Here is a 21,984-nt window from a genome sequence, read left to right as displayed (position 1 = left end):
GTTTATCTGCGGAACAATTGTCTACTTAGTTGATTTAACTGGATGAACATTTTCTTGGCTTAATGTCTCCTGGGCGGTGTTTTAATTTAGTGTCTTGTGTTATGGTAGGTGTTGACTCAGTATGAGCCTCTCTTTTGCCCAGAGAAGGGTAGAATTTGTCCCCGCCCGCAACACATGCTTTTCCTATGACATACCAGTGTGGAAGGCTGCCTTGAGCCTTGTGCAGACTCTTCTCAATGGGTGAATTCTGCACTGTGCTCTCCGCCAGTAAATGAAGCTTAGCAAATGAAGCTGCCTCTGCTTGCTATTTTGATTCTTTTTTTGGGTGGAGGGGTGTTAGTAATTTTTTAAAATGAGTTTCTAAAAATTTGGTTTTATGAAGACATTATTTTCCCTTTCTCTGTCTTCCCCATCACACTCTCTCCTGTACACCCTCTACTCTTTCAAATTCATAGCCTCTTTTTCCTTGTTGTTGTTGCTGGTGGTGGTGATGTGTGTCTGGGTGTATCCCTAAATGCACAAATACACCTGTTCGGTCCACATACTGTTACTTGTGTGTGTGTCTTCAGGCTGGCCTTTTAAAGGTATTAGACACTAGCTGGTGGGCTTTTCCCTGGGGAAGACTGTTTCTCCACTTTCAGTTTTCTTTAGTTTCTGCAGTTCTGTGTCTAGGGTTGGGGCCTCACAGGTTTACCTTCCACATTGCTATGTCTTTTGGTGTTCAGGCCATGCTTAGGCAGCCATGGTGGTGAGACTTCATGTATGTAGCTTTACTGACATTTCTAGAAGACACACTCTCATAACAAACTTCCTGATCTTCTGGCTCTTTCTGGGCCCTCTTCTGCAAGGACCCCTGAGCCTTAGGCACAGAAGTCATGTTGAGGACGTATCAGTTGGGAATAGGCTTCACAACTCTGCAAGTTGATAGGTTGTAGTTTTTCTGTAATGGCCTCTGTCATGAAGAGAAGAAGATAAGGTGTGAGAACTGCACTCTTCTGTGGATATAAGGACAAGTATTTAGAATAGAGTTAGAGACTATACGGATTTAGTAAATTGATGGTGATAGGTTCTCCTCCAAGATCCATGACTTCACGAGCCCCAGGTAGCTGGCTAGGTTTCCAGTCCCAGACATGATTTCTCTGTTGTTGAGCAAGCCTTATACCCAATTAGAAAGCTGTTGGTTAATGCCCAAGGTATGTGTACCACTACTGCACCCTTAAGGTTATTATGTCATGTTGGTCATTGTTGTGGTCCATAGGCATCAAAGCTGGGTAGGACTATTGATTACTTCCCTCCTTTGAAACCTTGCTTGGTTCTTCTGGTACTCAGGGAGGAGTAGCTAACTTGGTTCCTATGGGTCCTGTATCCAAAGTGCCTGTTGTCTTCACCTTGAGGGGAGGGCAACAAAAGGCAACAGAAATAATGTTTTGGGAATCTCTTGGATAATCCTGACCAACAACTCAAGAGGGCATCTCATGCCTGGTGTTGGAATTAGATAGTATACAGCACTTAGGGGCATATTGTCAGTAAATTTCATATGAACTACGTATGTATATGATACACAGACTTACATAGATATTCTTAATGTCTTAGTTAGGGTTTCAATTATTAAAGAGACACCATGACCACAGCAACTGTTATAAAGGAAAACATTTACTGGGGTGCCTTACAGTTTCAGAGGTTTAGTCCATTATCATCATGGCAGGACATGGTGGCACACAGGCAGACATGGTGCTGGAGAAGGAGCTGAGAGTGGAGAAGGAGCTACATCTTGATCCCACAGGCAACAGGAAATGGTCTGAAACACTGGGCATAGCTTGAGCATATATGAGACCCACCCCCACAGTGATATACTTCCTCCAGCAAGGTCACACCTACTCCAACAAAGCCACACCTCCTAATGTTGCCACTCCCAATGAGCTTATGGGGGCCAATTACATTCAATCTACCATACTTAGGTAGATAGCCATTTTGATTCTTGAGAAAACTCCAAAACTAGAAGAAACTCCAAAAAGCCTCATAGCCTGGCACTGGGGGGTAAGGAACTCATAGACAAGAGCATAGACAAGAAAACCTCATGGCCAACTATGCCTAAATAGTTGTTTAGGCATCAAAGTTGGGTAGGACTATTGGTTACTTCCCTCCTTTGAAACTTTGCTGAGGACAACCACCCCAGTCACCTACAGAGCTGCCTGCCCTTGACTTGCTCCCTGAAGCAGATAGACATTATTTGGCCCAGGACTCACCTCAGTGTCTATCTTCAGTGAGAGACCATAGGTCCTAAGGTATTTCAGCCTTTGTCCAAGAGCATAAAGCGGGTCAGATCATGAATCAGTTAACTACATCATCTTTAGTACTTCAGAAGGTGATAGCAACAGAATTCTTCCTCTGTTACCTCTACCTGTGTCTGTAAGGCCTGTTTCTCAAACTTGACAAATGATGGTGTATTCACCCTTTGCGGTGGGACAGGAAGTAGGTGTGGGACAGGAAGTAGGTATCTCAGCATTTTGCGGACATTCAGTATACAGTGTTTACCAGCACAAGTTAGACAGTTAAATGAGCCTCAAGCAAGACAAATTCCTTTAACTTCATTAGAAAGTGACGAAGCTGTCTTCTCTGCCTGGTTCAGTCTCTGCTGCAACCTCAACACTCAGGCACACTAGCACGGCCCCAACCTTGCAGCCTTCCAATGACAAGTCAGGTTGCCATCAGCTATCCTGGAGTAAGAGGGATGAATGCCTGCCTCTCTCTTCCTAGACAGTCTTGCTAATTAAGAGCACCTCAGGGAAGTTTCATGAACGAGAATGCAGACCCTATTTTGGACCCTTCCCTATTGGCCCCAAAAAGTAGTCATGGCTTGCAGTGAGAATCCCTAGCCAAGAGCTGAGGGGACTCTGACGTGCCTCACGCCTCTGTGATTCTGTCAAATTTCCCCAAGCTTACTGTTGTCAACTCCTCAATGAGAACGTGCTAGAAAAATCTAGTCCTCCCTTTGTGTTCTTTACATCAAAGCACCATCTGGAACTGGCGTCCAAGACTCTAAGAGGGCCTGCTTCTCTCAGTTGGGGTTACCAGGATAGTTTCTAAATGGCTGCTGTTCCGATCTCCCATTCATATTCAGGCACAGCTCGCCTCCAGCTGGGTTTCCCTAATGGCAGTAAGCATGGTGTGAAAACGTGTACCAGGCCTCTGCAGACAAAGCTCTGCCAGTGCCAGTGTGTCTCATGGGTGGACCAGATTTGCTGTTGCCACCCTGCCCCACAGATAAGTAGGTTAAGAGAAGTATGCCTCTTGAGCAACCCTGCAGTCCTGCAGAGCAGTTTTAGGGAATGACCCTATTATGATGATAGATTTCTTTTACTTTATGACTCTAATTGATCCTTTACTTCTTTCTAGCTATAAACACCCTGGCATATGACCTACAGTTCCTGTCACTAAAGAATTTGTTTTTCAGTCTCCAAGGACCTGGGCTGGTCCTCTGACTTACTTGGCCCAATAGAATGCCACAGAAATGATGGGGTGCTGGATTGAATCCAAGTCTCCAGAATCCCATCCCCTTATTTTTTTGTATGTTTGGATGGCCATGAATATGTGTAGGCTGCTAAGCTGGAGGCTGGAATCATGTGAACAAAGTCCTCTCAGCTGCCTAACCAGAGAGAGTAGCCTACATCAATGGAAAGCCATGAGACTGGCCAAGATCAGGAGAACCCCATCACTGACCACCCAGACATGTGAGCAGAGAATGCCTACTGTGATATGCTACCCAGGCTTTGGAACTGCTGGTTGTGTAGCATTAACATGGGCTACTGGACTGTTGTGGGATATTTTGATCACATTCTGATGCTCCTGAGACTGCCATTAAGTTTACTTTGAATTAGAGGGTGGAGCTAGCTACTAGCTGACTAAAATTAGCCATAGAGGTTTTGGAGGACCAAGGACAGACAGACACAGGAAGTACTAGAGTGGGGCCTGGAAAGAGTCTCAACCCTTTTGGATCGAGAAAGAGAGAGAGGGAGAGAGAGAAATAGAGAGGGAGAGACAGAGAGGGAGAGGAAGAGGAAGAGGGGAAGAAGGAGAGGGAGATAGACAGAGATAGATAGATAGATAGATAGATAGATAGATAGATAGATAGATATCACTGGTCACTTCTCCATCCCTTCTCTGATCATTCAGGTTCTTACCCTGATATCTGACTCACAGGTTTTTATTTTTATTTTTTTTATTTATTTAATTTATTTTTATTATGTATACAGTGTTCTGCCTACATTCATGCTTGCAGGCCAGAAGAGGGCACCAGATCTCATTACAGATGGTTGTGAGCCACCATGTGGTTGTTGGGAATTGAACTCAGGACAGCTAGTGCTCTTAACCGCTGAGCCATCTCTCCAGCCTCTCACAGGTTTTTATTGGTAAAGATAAACACTTCACTGGATAGGCTCTCCAAAGCGTTATTAGGAGCAGCTTGACCTCCTAAAGCAGGCTCCTGTACACTGCTCTTCCCTCGCACTGCTCCAAGCTGAGTATCTTCCACGGGTTTTCAACCCTGTAGACATGCCAATATCTTGGTAGGAACAGAATAAGTAAGTAGTCATGAGGGGAAAAGGCAGTCTTTATTGGGCATCAAGCAAACAGGAGCCAAAGCCCACAAACAGGACTCCTTGTATTTGCAAAGCTTTGGATACCACTCTTGTTACCCAGATAGGTCAGACCATTGCATTGCATGGGTTAACTACCATTCATCATGCTGGCATCTGGATGGTGTTCTTCTCTATGTAGCAGTTAGTAGATGTACAGGATAGTCGAAAGGGTTATTGGTGAGTATAGGCAGTGTTTGGCTTTTCTTTTCTTTCTTTCTTTCTTTCTTTCTTTCTTTCTTTCTTTCTTTCTTTCTCTTTCTTTCTTTTTTTCTTTTTTCTTTTTTCTTTTTTTGGTTTTTCGAGACAGGGTTTCTCTGTAGCTTTGGAGGCTGTCCTGGATTTCACTTTGTAGACCAGGCTGGCCTCAAACTCACAGACAGAGATCCACCTGCCTCTGCCTCCCTAGTGCTGGGATTACGGGCGTGCGCCACCACCGCCCAGCAGTGTTTGGCTTTTCTAATGTGGATTAGAAGCATAGACAATTTTTTTTTAATTGCAAACAATAAATTTTTATTTAACAATTTTTATTTAAATAAATTTTCTATTTAGTTGCTCTTCATTCATCCAGGTCACATGGGTTCAGGATTTCTGAAGAGAAGAGTTAAGTTTTAAGTTAAACTCTTAAAACTTGACTCGGGGACATAGATATAGACAAAATTTTAACAGAACAGTATTGAATCTAAGATCCAGTGCTCTGACAGCCAACCATAGGACTATTGTCCTCTTTAGCTGAAGTCTCTCAACTCTGATACATAAGACTAAACCCAATCTCTTCCTTTTAAGACTCCCCCCGCCCCAAGACAGGGTTTCTCTGTGTAGTTTTGGTGCCTGTCCTAGATCTCACTCTGTCGACCAGGCTGGCCTCTCACAGAGGTCTGACTGGCTCTGCCTCCCTAGTGCTGGGGCTATAGGCTTGCACCACCACTGCCCAGCTTTTTAAGACATTTTACACACTGGACTTGGTCACTCATTCCTATGGTCCTAGCACTTAGGAGGCAGAAGCATCAGCATGAGTCTGCAATACATAGTGAATACCAAGTGGCTATCCAGGGCTACCCATCAAGACTGTGTCTCAATACACACACACACACACACACACACACACACACACACCAAACAAACAAAACCAAACTCAAACCTGACTACACAAAGTCAGCAAAACTGAAACAAACAAGCAAAACCCAGACAGCCAAGGATCAAGAGTTTATAAGGCAGGCCAGTTGCTGGTGGTGGCAGAACACACCTTTAATCCCAGCACTCTTGAGGGAGGCAGAAGCAAGCAAATCTCTGAGTTCTAGGCCGGCCTGGTTTATGTACAAGGTGAGTTCCAGGACAGCAAGGGCTACACAGAGAAACCCTGTCTCGGGGGGAAAAAAGAGTTTGTAAGATAGACCCTGAGCTTCTGGGTATTTGATTATGTGTCTGGCCTTATATCCTGACAGTGATTGAATGACACACACTTTATTGATGTTCCTTTGGTCCTCAAGGTCGTCCATCAATCAGTCTCAGTGACTGTTCTTCCTAGAGTCGAGTCTTGGAGATTAATTTACAGACAGGAAGGATATAAACACGTTGGCTCCAGTTGCCCAGCCAAACACTGATTTCTTCTACATTTTCTCATCTTGACTCAGTCTCTCACTCTAGAGCTGTGACGTGCCCTGTATGCCTTCAGAACAACAGACACCTTCAGTTGGCTCCTGGTCCCGAGGGCTCTGGTGATTTCCCTGGCAGATGTGTGTGTGTCTCAGCTGCTGGCATGCATGTCTAGAGTGGTCTCTGTCTTGGCTGTGTAAGGACCATTGTGCACTTCTGGCCAGGGACAGAGAGAGAACAGGGGGCAGGTTTCAGGGGCAGCTGCTGAGAGCAGCTGTGTGGTTTTGCTGGATCCTCTCGGGGACTCCACTGGGGGGGGAACAACTGGGTTCTAAAGGGACATTCATCAGGGAGGGAGGGAGCCGATGCATGGACTCTGGGCTGCACAGCAAAGAAGGGGTCTAAGTGAATGTGGGTCATTTTCTTTCGCCTTACAAGACTGCTATGACTTTAAGTCACGAGCTCTGGGCAAGCTCTGAAAGCAAACTGTAGATGAATGCAAGGTTTATCAACACGGGCTATATTATCTGGGCCACAGAAAAAGAAGGCTTGTCATAGGAGAAGGCATCTTTTCAGAATTATCTTTCAGTTGGGAAACACAAATTCTACAGGGAACATTGTGACTACTAAGGCTTATTTTCTGAAAGATGCAAAAGAGACATTCCCAGGCGACAGATATGGAGCCTGAGGTGTCCTCTCTGCCCTGCAGGAGTTCTTCCAGACAGACCCTTGCAGCTGAAGGGGAAGGGGAGGGAAGGGGAGAAGGGAAAATCTACTTACGGTGAGTCTTCTGCTCACAGTGTGGCCTCTGGATCAGCAAAGAACTATGTGGAAATGCTGATTGCTGGGCCTGTCCTAGACCATGTAAACTGGAAGCTTGGGGATTGGTCCATGAATCCACCAGGGGGTTCTACATGCACTAGAGCTGTTAAGAGTCTAAAATACAATCCACCTTACAATCCAGGTGACCCAGTGTGGCCCAGGCATGCACTGCACTCAGTAGGGGACCTTCTCTCTAGACAACTAGGATGGTGTCATTCCTGGGATTCATTTAAAATTCCGTGTGATAACTTCCCTGCCGCCCACACCAGCTAAGTGTCTTGTTAGAGCAGCCCACTTCCAGAAACCGGCTTTGAGGTGAATCTGGAAATTTTAAGTCATGCCATGGGCCCACTCTACCCCTTTATGATGGCTTTTAAACCTTCTACCTGGAGTTGACACTCTACTTCTGCCCATGGTGATTCGGCAGAGCAAACAACACAGCCACAGCTAACTTCAGACTAGATGGGAAGTACGTCCTACTCTGCTCCATCTACTAGAAGCACCAGACAATCTGAGGACAGTCTGGCTGGCTAGAATCAGAGGTTGGGTGGCCGTTGGCACTCTTGGTGAGCAGAGATGTCATTAACATTACAGGTTCCATGGCGGCCTGCTGTCTTTTTGCTTCTGACCTTTTTGATCTGAACCATCCATCCCCAGATCTTTTTTGACCAAGCTTTTAACTAAAAACACCCTGACATTAATACCCATGCACAAAGTGTACACAGCAAAATGAGTCAAAAGCTGCAGCCATCACACAGGTGGGAAGTGGCCATCACAGAAGCCCAGTCCCCCAGTCCCCCACCTCCACCCCCACCCCCCAGGCATCTCTTCTCCAATGGCAACTCTCTCCTGCTCTCTCCTGACTTTCCATAGCCCCCCTTTTTTTCTTTCTTTATTATGTATACAGTATTCTGCCTGCATGTGTCCCAGAAGGCCAGAAGAAGGCGCCAGATCTCATGACAGATGGTTGTGAGCCACCATGTGGTTGCTGGGAACTGAACTCAGGACCTCTGGAAGAGAAGTCAGTGCTCTTAACCGCTGAGCCATCTCTCCAGCCTCCGACTTTCCATAGCCTTACTCTTTACACACATTCACTCAATTAGTATTCACCAGTCACACACTGGAACCCCTCAGTCCAGGCAGGTGGCATTGCAAACTCAACCACAGAGGCTGGTCCTACTGAGCATGCTGTCGGAGATGGGATTTTTCTGGAAAGTGTTACTTCAGGCAGGCCTGGGGGGTGGATGAGTTGAGTTACCGAAGCTTTCAAGGACTCAACCTAGCTAGTGGATACTGTCTTTATTTCCTGCTTATTTACATACAGCTAGTGTTTCCTAACAAGCCGGATGTCTTTGCTGCCTGACAGCTGAGGAGCAAGTGGACCTCCCAGCTGGGACTTGGTCCTCTGTGGTCTGAAGGCACCGGGAATGGCTGACAGTAGTTCCTGCTCACCCACATCAGGCCTTTTCTCTTTGTCTAGCACCCAGCCTCACCTTTCCAGGTGGCTCAAGGACCCATAAACTGGTTCCTTCTGGGATATGGAGAGGGAACCCCCTCCGAGCTTGTTTTGGCTTAAACACTCACGAGGAGTACCTCTTGTGCAGGTCCCATGATTTGGAAAGGAAGGGCATCCTCTTGCCTACCAGATCACCAACAACTTAAAGCACAGGAAGAGGTATATGTAGATGTTTCCTAGAACTACCCACATGTCTTCTGCACCAGACACTCTGTGCAAGTATGCAAAACCAGCACTTGGCCTTCCAGCTTCCACGCAGCATTCTTGCCAAGTCCAGAGTGGGCAGCTTAGGATACCATCTGGGCTCATTGTTAACTCTGAGCCTTAAGGGTACCACTAGTGACCGTAGTGAGAGGAAGCGGGGACCTGGGTAGGTCTGGAGCACTGTGGTCAAGGGCTCACCACATCCTTTTGTGGTAATCGTCTCCAACAAAATGCACTTTGGATATATTTTTATAATCTGTTGGCTTCTAAATTACAGCCATGCTGAATAAGAGCAAACTTATGATTAGTGATTTCCTTCTGCTGAATGTAACATGAAATTGTTTCCTGCTAAGGGCTAGCTAGGGCTTTAAAAAAAAAAAATGTGCTTTTAGTAAAAAAGAAAATGGAAAAGTATCACTATTTCAGAGCCAGAGCAAAGGTTCATGGCCTTCCTGAGTAACCACAGTCCAGCTCCATGGGGAAGTCGGGAAGGAAAAGATTAAATTGGAAAACATACCAGAGAGCAGCCTGCCTGCCTGCTCAGCCAGTCATATGCCTTGTGGTAACCAAGCATGGAAAAAAAGGTATGGTGGCAGTCACGGTTCCTGGCCTACGACTATCCCAGGAGGTTCAGAAATGCCCTTGCATATGTTCAGGCAATACAGAAACTAAGCATGGATGGGATCCTGGCTCAGCAGAGGTACAGAGTTCCTGGTTTTGACACAACCCCATCCTCAAAAACATCTGTGTAGTGTGTCTGGGAATTGGTAAGGAATTCTCAGGGTGGCCCTCTCACTAATAAGTGCCTGGGATGCTTGTGGACTCAAGGCACCAGATTCCAGGGGAGAGCTAGAATGTATATCTTCTACTAGCTCTCCAGGAAATCTTCGCATTTGCAGCAGACCCTCTAGAGCCTCTGAGATTTAAAGAAGGGTGGTTGCTTAGCTGCTCCTTATTCCCTTGGAAGGAAAAAATAGCAGTTTTCTCTCCACCTGCAAGGATTCTCACAAGTCTACAATAGTAGTTTCAGTATTACAAAGTCAGGGATAAAACTCCTCTCAGTGGGGCTGGAGAGATGGCTCAGGGGTTGGGAGCACTGGCTGCTCTTCCAGAGGACCTAAGTTCAAGTCCCAGAGTACCGACAACTAGCAGGATGTCAGGATTGTCACTTGTTTGTATTTGGGCCTGTGAGTCAGTAGTGTGTTCCAGACAACGTTCTCCGGAAGCAAACATCTCCCCATAATGGGAAGTTTAGCTATCACATGTCCTAACGCTGGATGGACACACCGTCAGTGTCATTTTCTTGATATCAGAATCTCAAAGTCCTACTGTGCTTGTCCTGTTGTCTTAGGGCAACTTCGAACCTGCAGCTGGAGTTTTCAGGGCAAAGGTTTCTAGGAAATTGGTGACACCTAAAGGTTTGGTCTCCTCTTGCTGGATCAGAAGATAAAGCTGGCCGTCTCCTCCCTGAGGCTGCCCTCGCTTAGGGACCTGACCCCAGTCTCCTTTCTGAGTCCCTTTACAAAGTTGTGCTTCCATAAACCACAGCTTTACCTATGGTGGTAATCAGGCTTGTGTATATACAGTGTGTGGAGATCCCAAGATAAAAAGCATTCGAGGTGCCCAATGTTACGAGAGCAAACATGGCCTGGGCCGGCGTGCACTGCCCAGAGGTTAGGTACACAGTGTGGAAGGCTTTACTCCGAGATAAAATAAGCACTTGTTTTTATCAGAGCACAGGGTTCATTTCATATTTCTCATTTACTATATATATATTTTTTGCTTTTTGTCAGCGCCGGGGATTGAACTCAGAGCCTTGTGCAAATTAGGTAAACTATACCATTGAGCTACACACCCCCTACCACGGCCCCAGTATTAATGCTTTTTACCTCTTAGTAAAACAAAATCCCCAGCATTATAAACCTCCTGAGAAACAGCTCTTTGCTCAGAAGGCATTTTTAGTCATTAAGGGACAGACAAAGCCCCGGGTCACTTCCCTTCACAGGCCCCTCGCTCTTCCACATTAATTTATGGCACCTGTTTCTGACTCATGGGGCTTAGGTTTTAATAACTTCCTGAGCCAAAATGTAGTCCGAATCCCAGAACTCGCAGAGCACTTTGGGGGTCCAGTCTCTGTGACGTCACTATTACAGTTCACAGAAGAGGATTTCTGTCCTAGAGGCCCCAGGCGTGCTGTAGAGCAGGCAAGCTGGCCCAGGCTGACCTGAATCCATTCCCAGCCCTTCTTTCATAACTCCCCCAGCAGTTTCTCTAGAAGACCCCAAACTTTAAAGTCTGCCTGGCTTCCTCTCCCCATTTTTAGCCAACCACTGCATTCCCAAAGTAGCTCAGGACTAGTACTCATGCTTCTGGAAGAATCAGCTCAGAGGCTCCCTGGAGGTTGCCTGGCTGACAGTGGCATGTATAATAAGGTCTTAAATTTCAGCTTCGTGACTTGCAACCTGGGGATGTGGAACCTGTGTCACAGACTCAAGCACCCTCAGAAGACAACCTCCCCCCGCCCCCAGCCTGAGACTGGTGGACCATGCTCTTGTTCTCCCAGCCCAAACCATCCATCAGCATTTGTGGCCAGAGCTGTAAGGCATCAGAGCCAGGCAGACAGCTATCAGTGACGAACCAGGGGACAAGCCAAAGAGCTTAATGAAATTTTATTTTGAAAATATGGCAAGAGTCTAAGGCACTTCAAACATTTAAATACATATACAGGACCAAAGTAAATGTGACATGATAGAAATACACAGAACTCAGAACTACATTGTGTTTCCCTAGAGGCCAATTTGGAACCCACTCCTCTAACCTAATTCAACCTTTATCACCAGATATAGACACAGGTGGGCAGCTGTTAAAAATGTAACATTACACATTTCTTAATGACTCTATTGTGGAATATAAAAGTTGAAAATGCCATGTCAATTTCATATAGAAGTCTTTTATATAAAAAGCCATATAATACATCACCTAGATAAACCAGCTGAAAATATTTCTTGTTGTAAGTTTATATAGTTTGAGAGCTCATTTCTATTTTTAAGTCAGACATTATGAGCCTGGGGCCAAGTCACTGATGATCAAAGTCATCTCGTGTTCCTTATTTTAACAGACAAGAGAGAAATGAACAAAAGCCTCCTGGAATGAAATACTGGAAGGGCTTCCCAATGGTTCCACATTTAGTAAGTACAAGTATTTGTGGAAAATTTCAAAACTACAATGTCACGAGAGAACCTGTCGCTTGCTTACATTGTAGAAGTGGCCCAGTCAAGCCATTGCAAATAACGGAGCCAATTCAGCAGCCACAGAGCTGGGTCCAAGCCCCACAAGAGCAGAGGGCTAGAGAGGCGGCCTGTACCTAGCTTGGCCATTTCCCACCAGCTCTGCTCTCCCTGCAAAAGTTGTCAGCCTTCGGCTTATTCCTTTACACTGCTGTTGGCTGGTCAGCTCGGCATGGTCCGTATACATTCAGTATCTGTCACCCCAACAGCAATAATTAGCAGCTTCATGGTGGCACACACCTGCAGGGCTATGTTTACATAATCAGTCAAAGGAACCTCGGTGAGTGGGACCAGGAGATGTCTTCCTTCCAAGCCTAGGGGTGCCCTAGAGGTCAGGAAAGGAGGAAAAAATGGAGGTTAGTTAATAAGTGACTTCAGAACACTGGTTCATCACAGCTGACACCCACCTGTGTGCCAGAACCAGGAGACCTCTAGCTAAGAATGAGGATGTCCACCCTCAGCAGGCCTGGCTCGAATGCCAGGCACGCTTAGCAGGACTTGTCTAGGCGAGTCAGCCTCCCACTGAGTAAACTCTGAGACGATGGATGAGCAGCCACCAACAGCTTTAGGAGTAGTGTCGGAACACAGTGACTTGTAGCCATGAGCTCAACCTGTGCTGTTTGGATCCCTGTGCATGGAATTAGCTCCTCATGAGAGCTGCTGTCCCCCAGGATGACTGACTGAGGTAGAAATGGGGAAGACGGAAGCTCTGGGCTAAAACATTTTCAGAATCTATGTAAGACCCTTGTGACCAGGAGAGGGGGCCTGTCAGCCTGTGGATTCCAGCCTATCTGTAAAAGCCGGATGCTCGATACTGACCGGAGATTGGGCTTTTGCGAAGTTGACGTGGGCATACAGAAGAACAGCGATGTCCTTGTGTCCAGCTTCCAGGGCTATGGAGAGAGCAGTGCTGCCATCCTAAAGAGGAAAGGGAAACCACAGGCCAGCTTGAGTCTCTCACACGTCAGGCAGCCAGAAGGTAACAAAACTAATAAAGTCCCTCATGCAGTGTTTCTGGATCTTTCCTTCTTGAGGACGTGGAGATGAGAGAGACCAGCCTCTGCCCATAAGAAGCCAAGAACAAGGAGAATCATCCATTCAGTTCGGCTTTGCCTATCAGTGCTGGCAAGAGATACGTGTACACCAGGATCCTTAAAAACTGAAGGCTGTCTATGAAGAACCCCTATCCAACTGTCCCACCCTCCAGAAGGGGCAGTAAGGACAAGGAGTAGAAATCTCGGTCTCTTTTCCTACAGTTACAAATTATAAGGTGAGAACTAGGGTGTGTGTGAACAGGTCTAGCCAGTTGCAAACACCTCAGCCTTGCTCTGGACGAGGAAGCTGTGATCTTGTAGCCTATATCACCTCTACTGAACGCTGGAGGTCACATCCACATATAAGCACTCCACCCCGGCAGCTTGAATGCATGCATCTTGTAGAAATACCAGGGGGGAAACAATGCATATAGGAGAGAACATTTTTTTTTTATTAATTTTTCTGTTTTTATTAAATTGCAGGGCCTGAAATGGATATGAAGGAACTAAGGCAAAGGACAGTATGGCTTAGTTCCTGTCTGGTTTTGAAGTAAGGGCTCTCCTTTGGTCATAGCAAGAGGAAACGATTCTCATGTTGAATATTAGCACCTTGCCCTCCCACACTGTGAATCCAGGGAGTGGCATTTCTTCCGGAGGTCAGGTGGATGTGGTCCTCCTTGTGTGTGGATAATGAGGTGGGCTATTAGCCAGTTAGCCAGGATTTCTGAAGTCTCCACAATGGTATAGATTCTTACTACCAAGAGACAAGTTTTCAGAAGGAAAGCAATTGAATGAACTCTCAGACACATGGATGGAGACTAGAGTGGGGCAAATGCCAGCTGTAAGCTCTCGCTCCCGGAGCAAGTGAAGAGAATCGCGTGTTCCCTGGAGGCGGGAGGAGGTTGCCCTTCTACCCAGTGAAGACCTCCCCTGCTTAGCTTGTTGGAGTGAGCCCAGCAGGGTCTGAAATTTATGGCAAAGGAGGATATTTTCCCTCTAACATTATGGTGTTTTGAAATGAAGGAAGCTCTGGCCTGAACCTGTGTCCTGCAGAGAGAAACTTTCAAAACCAGGACCAGCCTGGCCCTGACCTCTGTGACCCTGGACTGGTTCCACAGCCCAAGTGCTAGCCCTGTGCTTTCTGCCTGCAGTCTCTTTGGCTTGTCCTCTTGTCTCAGAAGCTTCTCATGCAAGGCTTATCTTGGAGTGGGACAGACCGAGAGCTGAGTAGAAGGTTCATTCGGTGACGATGGAAACAGACCAAGCAGAAGTGGGAAAATGTGCTCAGAACAGCCAGAGAGCTCGTGAACTTCCTGGCTCATGTGTCACAGAATATCCACGTTGACAGGCCACTGTTGTTAAGTGGTCCATCCAGGGGAAAAAAACCCAAACTTCTACCGGGAGACTGCTCACACACTGCCTCCACCAAGAGTTACTCTGTAGGGCCGATCTGTTTCCTCCCATTAGGGCATACTAGATCTCACCTTCTTCCTTTTTTGAACTCAAGGCTGAGGTCCATTTATTTATTTCTGCTTTTGGCTAATGCACTGTCAGACTATACATGGTAAATGCTGCTCAGTTGGGCTATAAAAGGAAGAGGCCTGGATGCCATCACCAGTCCACACGGAGCAGGAAAGAGGGGGCTCACACCCGCCCGCTCCTGGCTGGAGGCTCCAGTGGTACTCACATTGTCCTCTAGGTGGCCATTGCAGCCTGGCTGGGCCAGCAACAACTTGACGATCTCCACATGCCCATGTTCACTGGCACACATCAGGGCAGTGGAGCCCTCGTCATCCTGGATATTGACATCAGCCCCACAGGCCAGAAGGCCCTTCACCATGTCTATTCGCCCATGACTGACGGCCAGCATGAGGGCTGTCTGTCCTGCCTACGAAAGAAGTGAGGGTTAGAGTCAGAAGTACAGATTGAGCAGGGAGGCTGGGGGAGGGGTGGAGCGGATGACACACAAAGGCATTGGAGCCATGAGCTAAGGAAGAACTCTCTGGGAGGAGTTGGGTTTTCACTAGAACTCTGAGGATGTCTCAGTATAGCAAGGGAGAAGATTCCAGAGAGGTTTAAGGTCAGGTTGTGAACACATTTAGGGTTAGCACTCTGGGACTGGCATAAAGCCAAGATGGCAAGTTAGTTGGTGTCAGTAGGCGAAGAGTGTATGGTGAGGACCCTCTACAGGTAGGGTCCGTCCATTGCATGTGAGCATATTTGGAGTTTCCCTGCAAGCTGCCCAAGAGGCCAGGCAAAGTCGGGAGATCTGCAGCGTAGGACTGAGCGCATGAGGCACTGGTGTGCTGGACTGCAGTGCATCTAAGTGTGGCCCCAGCGCCGCTCTGTCTACCTGGTCACATCAGACACTGGTCTGGGCAGTGACGGCGAGCGTTGTAAGCAAGACACCAACCTGACTGGCCTTGGCGTTGACGTCTCCACAGCCAAAGAGTTCTTCTACAACCTGCATGTCCTTCTCTGCCTCCACGGCTGCCAGTGCTGCCAACATGATAGGCGTGTACCCGGCCTTGTTCTGGTGATCTACGTTACACACGTCTATGAGAAAGAAACCTCGTTAGGGAGAGCCAGGTAGAGCCGCAAGTGTTCACCGGAAGTGTGGTGGTGTTCACAAGAGCCCCATGAAAAGTACAGTACTCTGGGAATGAAAACAACTAAGAAGGAAATGCTTTTTTTTCTTCAAGACAGAGTTTCTCTGTGTAGCTTTGCGCCTTTCCTGGAACTTACTCTGTAGCCCAGGCTGGTCTCGAACTCACAGAGATCCGCCTGTCTCTGCCTCCTGGGTGCTGGGGTTATAGGCGTGCACCACCACTGCCTGGTGAAGGAAATGCTTTTATGCCCTGTCTCAGAGGGCTGGCAGCAGAAGTGATGGTAAGTTAATACAGTGTGCCCTGCCTGGAACTGGTGACCATGGTGTGAAAGCTTGGCAGTGTGTGAGGAGGTTCGAAGCATACTCGCTCTGGAGCATGAGCACCACAGAGGGATCTAGACAGGCACGTGTTCAGAAACTCAGACACACGGCTTCTGACGCTAGGGCCTGAGGTGTAAGAACAATATTAACACAGTAAGTCCTCTAAGATACTGCCAAGGATTACCAGACCCCATGGGCGACAGCTCTTCTGTTCTCTTAATTCTCCAGAAGCGTTCTGGGGCTTTAAGGACGCACCAGGATGAAGAGTAGTGGAAAGTGGCTTTTATATGGAGCAAGTGTCAAGTTAAACATTTAAGATGGGACGAGGACAAAATTGTCGGGATCCTACTCCATTACATACAGGATGTACAGAAGGACGTATGTGTGGTAAGCAAAGACTGTTGGGAGCAAAGTGGGCACATACATGTACCCAAGGTCTTCAGGATCTGAGCTCTTCAGTCCTTCCATGCTGAAGCACCCAGAATTACATTTTATGGAGCCAAAAATCTCCTCAAAACAGTAAGCAATAAAAACAAAGTAAATAAAGTAATTAACTAAAACCAACTAACAATGGAATTAATTCAGTTTACCAAGATATCCACTCTAGGGTTCTGAGGGCAGAAAAAATATTCATTTCAAGAGTAATGCTGAGTTAGGTGGTGGCGCACGCCTTTAATCCCAGCACCCGGGAGGCAGAGCCAGGCAGATCTTTGTGAGTTTGAGGCCAGCCTGGTCTACAGGGTGAGTTCCAGGACAGCCACGGCTGTTACACAGAGAAACCTTGTCTCAAAAAACCAAGAGTAATGCTGAAATCATGTTCTCAGCTTCCCTGGGTATTATTCATGTCCTATTTTAAAAATATCCCTAGCTAATGTTCACAGTCTGGAGGGAAGGAGGCCTGCAACTCCTTCCCATCATCACATGGAAGCAGTTATCCCCTAACATGGGCACTGAAATAGAGAATTTACAGCCTTGGGAGCTAGCTCACTGCAGAGTGCTTGTCTAGCAGGCAGAGTGCCTCAGGACTTAGCTCTAACACCATACCCCCACACCAAGAAAAGGGAAGTCAGAAACTGAGAACAGAAATAGATGATAACCATGCTGGGATGGTTTTGTTTTGTTTTTTGCTTGTATAAACAACTCCAAGATGGAGTAATGTGTATCAGGCCATTACATCAGAAGGCAATAAAGGAAACTGGACAGTTTCATCATAGAAACCAGGTGCTAACATTATGTCCTCACCAGACTGAGTTACCATGAATTCTATGTTAGTGGCATATCAAAAATGCTGCTTTGATGAGAGAAGTGATTTAGAGGCTGCCCCACTAAAGAACATTGCTCTCTCACCTCATGTATCACATGACCCAGGGCTGCATTCTGGGATGGCAAGTCCTCACTCTTGTCACTAACTAATCAGAGGGAAACACTACCTCTGATGTCCGTGATTCTTCAGGAGCGGTGGAGTGGGGCAGGTACCCTGATGACTTTAGTGTGGCTTTGCTAGTGGCTATCCTGATCAATTGCTCACTTCTGTAGAGCCACATAGAGGCTGGCGTACAAAGACAAATAAGTGGTCACAGACACAAAAAGCCTGTGAGCCAAGCCCACATGATTCATTGAGGAGCAAATGTGAGTCATGCTTATTAGCAGGAGTACACCTCATTTGAAGACAGCTGACCTGCAGCTAGAATATCTTCAAAACCTCCTTTCGAAATAGATCCAGATTCCGTTTCTTTATTGTCCAGGCTTGGTGCACCTGAAGCCTCCCACCCATGACTCAAGAATATTCTTGCCATGTCACGTGGAAAAGCAATGAGAAGATTTTAGGATGGCCAAAGAGTTCAGGCACGGGGCACCCGGCCGGCTTCGTGAAGACAAGTCACAACCTGGGTTCCTAGAGGAGCAGCAGGGCAGCCTCCGTACCTGCGTCCAGAAGCAGCTTGACGATCTGGAAGTTGGAGTGGGACACGCTGTAGTGGAGGGCGGTGTTCCCATTGCCGTCCGCCATGTTGATGACATAGCGGAGCACGTCCGGGGAGACAGCCTCGAAAGCGGCGATGTAGTCAGCCACCATGGCTGGCACAGCGGACTTCTGACTGGACACGCGGAACCACTCATGCTGGAGGGTGTTCAGACAGAACCTCTGCCAAAACACCAAGTCCCTGTTAACAGTCCTATTTATAGCGCGCTCTCGGAGCGCAAGCGAAAGCCCAAGCAACTAGGCCTTTTATAGTCAAAGTGTACGCTCTCAGCATCTGCTGTCAAGTGCCAGAGAGACCCAGTGCCCCAAGAGCAGCTTCAAACAGCGAACCTGAACTTCTCCTCTGGTTTGTCCACACTGTGATCATTAAGAAAGGTCATAACAATGTGCAAATGGGTTTAGAGCCAGATCCCCAAGGTCCAATTCTGCTACTTAGGAACAAATGACCCCGGGGATCTTCCTTATCCCGCATCTCAGTTCCCATGTCTAAAAACAAAACAAAACAACCCCCCTCATTTTTATAGTATCCGTCAGGCCTGGACTTTTGAGCTGTTTGTGTTTACTGAACTAACTGGTGTTGCAAGCGAATTTTTCATAGGAATCAGGAAGAACTTAGCCCACCCACATCTAAGTTGCTTCCTGACCCAGACTGACTAACTCCAACTCTCCCACAGCACTAGGCTGGGAGGTGAGACTAGCTGAGGCTACATATTGAGTTCCGGGCCAACCTGAGCTACAGTGTGAGGGCCTGTCTCAAAGAGCAAACTGAAATATTCTAATACCAGGCTAACATGGTAGCTCTACAGATACCTTATCCATTCATTATTGTGTGTGTGCGTGCGTGTGCATGTGTGGAAGTCAGAGGACAACCTGCAGATGTTGTCTGTCTTCATCCACAGTGTGGGTCCTGGGGCTCAAACTTAGGCCACCAGGTTGACAGCAAGCACTTTTACGCACTGAGCCATCTTGCAGGCCCTAGGGACACATTACCCAGGGCCACAGCTACTGGGGTTTGGGTTGGCTTGTATGGTCTCATGGGCACATGTTCCTGTGTACTTGTGTCCAAGCCTGTGACAGCCACTGCCAATTTTCACCATAACATGCCAGGCCCACAGCATTCCAATTACGTTCCCAGGACTAGATAACTCCTTAGGTCTCACTTTGCTTTCAGAGCTCCCAACTCCTGAGAGCCTGGTAAGTCACCCGAGCAGCAAATGCTGACTTCGATGACTCAGCCTCAAATGAACTAAACCTGCTGACGTGCACAGACTCCGATCCATGTTATTATCACATTAATGCAAGAAGCCACATTTTCACAATGCCCTGAAGATGGAGCTGCCAATCAGAGGCCTGGTCAGGTCAAGCAGCTGCAGATCCAGCTGTCAGCACAGGGGTGAGTCACCTGGCAGCACACCAGAATGGCCACCACCACAGCAATACCCGTGTGTCCTGTGTAGTGCTATTCCTGACCATTATGATAATCACAGCCTCTACACTACCTGCTTCTGTGTCTCTCCAACCGTGAAATGACAGTGCAGTTATTTTTCTGTTTAAAAATAGTGGCCGCCTGCATTCCATACCAGAACACAATATGTACTTTCCTAACTGAAAGGAATGCTGACCTCAGCCCAGATACGTCTCTTCTAAAAACTACATTTGCTTTTTCAAAACTTCTGGGATGCTGTTCTTTGGATCGGAAGGTTCTGTGGGTAGAAGCAGAAGACGGAGAAAGAGGATTGCCTGCAATTAGCCCTCTCTTTCTTTCTGCCAACTATGTGCCTCCCAGATGCCTCCACCCCAAGACAAGTACAGGGTGGGTAAAGGATAGCGGAAGCTGGGCCTCAGGGAAACAGTGTGTTCCCTGAGCTGGGCAGTATGATGTTCTGCCAGCTATGTTAGAAATGAATGGCTCATGGAGAAGCATGCATACAACAGCTCAGGGCCAGGCTACCACATTCCTGACTGAGGTGCACCTCAGTGATGCTACATAGCCTGGGGATTGTTGCTATCATTGGACTCACCATATCTTTGCTGGTTAAAGCTTTAGAATCATTTATGTTATTTTTCAGTAAGTTGCATGCAGACAGCATCTTTTCACTTAATTCATACCTAAAGGGGAGGAAAAAAAAATACAGAAAACTCAGGACTTGCCATAAAATAAAAGTGATTTTTATCTGAAAGCCCACAGTCATTGACTAGATCAGGGCCATGAGCCGGCCTAGGCAGGTCATGATGATTGGCACCATCTCCAGGCATTGATGATTGACATCACCACACAAAGCCAGTACCTCTACAATGAAGTCTTTGCATAAAATTTTATTCCTTTTATTCTAAGTTCTTAAAAATATCCTTAGTCTTGGGCAGGTGTGATAACACATGCTTTTGATTTCAATACTTGGGGCAGAGGCAAGCAGATCTCTGAGTTTAAGCCAGTCATGATCTACATGGGGAGTTCCAGTCCAGCCAGGACTACACAGTGAGACTCTATTTCTAAAAAATATATATATATATATATATATGTGTGTATATATGTATAAACACATATTTATATAGCTTATATATATATATATATTATGTATATTACTCTTAAGGAGCTAAAGAGGTCTAATTTACTATATTTCTATTATGTTGAATTCACACTAGTGACTCAGGTATTTGTTCAACACATATGCAAAGCCCCGAATCCAATGACATGGTAATATCTCAATAAAGCTGTTTGAAACTAAGAAGACATTTCCAACCCTCTGGAAACACTTACCTTGTGTTGACAGTGAGCTTCCATTGGACAAATGTAACAGAGCAAACGTTTGCTGAAATGTTTTTACTTCCTAGAACAAAACCCCCACTCTGGTGGTTCACCTTTTCTCGTTTTATAAGCAGTGAGTCCACACTTACTAACGGTGCCACAAACTCACTCCACTTGTAGGTGATGTTTCAGCCAACCAGAATATGTGAGATTTTACGGCAGCTATTTATGACGGTCCCACACATCTACTGTTGTGTTCATTATCACTCAGTGAGCAATGAAACAGAGATGTGTCTGATACCCATCACCGTTCCAGTTAACAGAATTTTCTGGTTAAACCCCTGTTGTGCACACACACACACACAATGGTCCTGTGATAACAATTCTGACATGGCATCAAGATAAAATCTTAAATAGTGGGCTGACCATCAGAAATATCAACTATGAGCCGGGTGGTGGCGCACGCCTTTAGTCCCAGCACTCGGGAGGCAGAGACAGGCGGATCTCTGTGAGTTTGAGTCCAGCCTGGGCTACAGAGTGAGTTCCAGGAAAGGCTCAAAGCAACACAGAGAAACCCTGTCTCGAAAAACCAAAAAAAAAAAAAAAAAAAAAAAAAGCAATGTCAAATATGTCTTTGTATACAAGGTGGTATGTTCAAACAGTGGATGCTATCATGGGCAGTGGGTCCACATGCCAAAATTAGACATCACAGAGTTAAAGCATCTGCAAATGAAGGAGACTATCAGCTGAACCATTCTCATCGTTACGCTTAGAGCTCTGAAAGAAGCCATACTCTGCACCTGTATTAGTACCTTGACCAGATGTGCATGCCTTCCAAGACACAGAGACGACTAAACACACAGACGCAGCTGTAAACTACCTGAACCAGTTAATTCTACTACCCAAGCACACCACGCATGGGAGGACTCGGGGACGGGAGGGGAATGTACCACACCTCTCTCTGATTTCCACCTTCTCAGGTTCACATTCTGGAACCTGCATTTCATCTTCCACCCTGGCAGACTTGAAACCTTCAACATTAACTGGATGCTGCCCTTCGGCCATGCCCCGAGTGGTGTCCTCCTCCTCCTCCTTCTCTTCCTCCTCCTCTTCCTCCTCCTCTTCCTCGGGAGGATACTCAATGGTGTCACACTCGTCATCTGACTCGGAAGAAGAGCTTCCGTCTGAGCTGGAATCATCACTTGAAGTTGTCTCATACCTAGGTGGCAATTGGG

The 21,984-nt window shown here is 46.7% G+C and overlaps 1 protein-coding gene across 5 annotated transcripts in view; it reads right to left on the bottom strand.

Annotated features, from left to right (window-relative positions):
- Nucleotides 1-11,423: 11,423 nt before the first annotated feature.
- Nucleotides 11,424-21,984, bottom strand: part of Kank1 (KN motif and ankyrin repeat domains 1) — a 204,031-nt gene continuing 193,470 nt past the window's right edge. For 4 of the 5 annotated variants that reach the window (XM_036208220.1, XM_036208203.1, XM_036208212.1 and 1 more), the window contains 7 exons: nt 21,705-21,968; nt 20,025-20,112; nt 17,946-18,165; nt 15,507-15,649; nt 14,781-14,981; nt 12,879-12,977; nt 11,424-12,384 (listed from right to left, as the gene is read on the bottom strand). In XM_036208220.1, the coding sequence (XP_036064113.1) occupies nt 12,322-12,384; nt 12,879-12,977; nt 14,781-14,981; nt 15,507-15,649; nt 17,946-18,165; nt 20,025-20,112; nt 21,705-21,968 (1,078 nt within the window). In that variant the 3' untranslated portion in view covers nt 11,424-12,321. The remainder of the gene's footprint in view (nt 12,385-12,878; nt 12,978-14,780; nt 14,982-15,506; nt 15,650-17,945; nt 18,166-20,024; nt 20,113-21,704; nt 21,969-21,984) is intronic. The other variant, XM_036208228.1, reaches the window with a different exon arrangement.

This window comes from Onychomys torridus, chromosome 1 (genome assembly GCF_903995425.1).
Source record: "Onychomys torridus chromosome 1, mOncTor1.1, whole genome shotgun sequence".
NCBI lineage: Eukaryota > Metazoa > Chordata > Mammalia > Rodentia > Cricetidae > Onychomys > Onychomys torridus.
The sequence above is the reverse complement of the archived record's forward strand: the minus strand, read 5'-3'. Positions and strand labels throughout refer to the sequence as shown.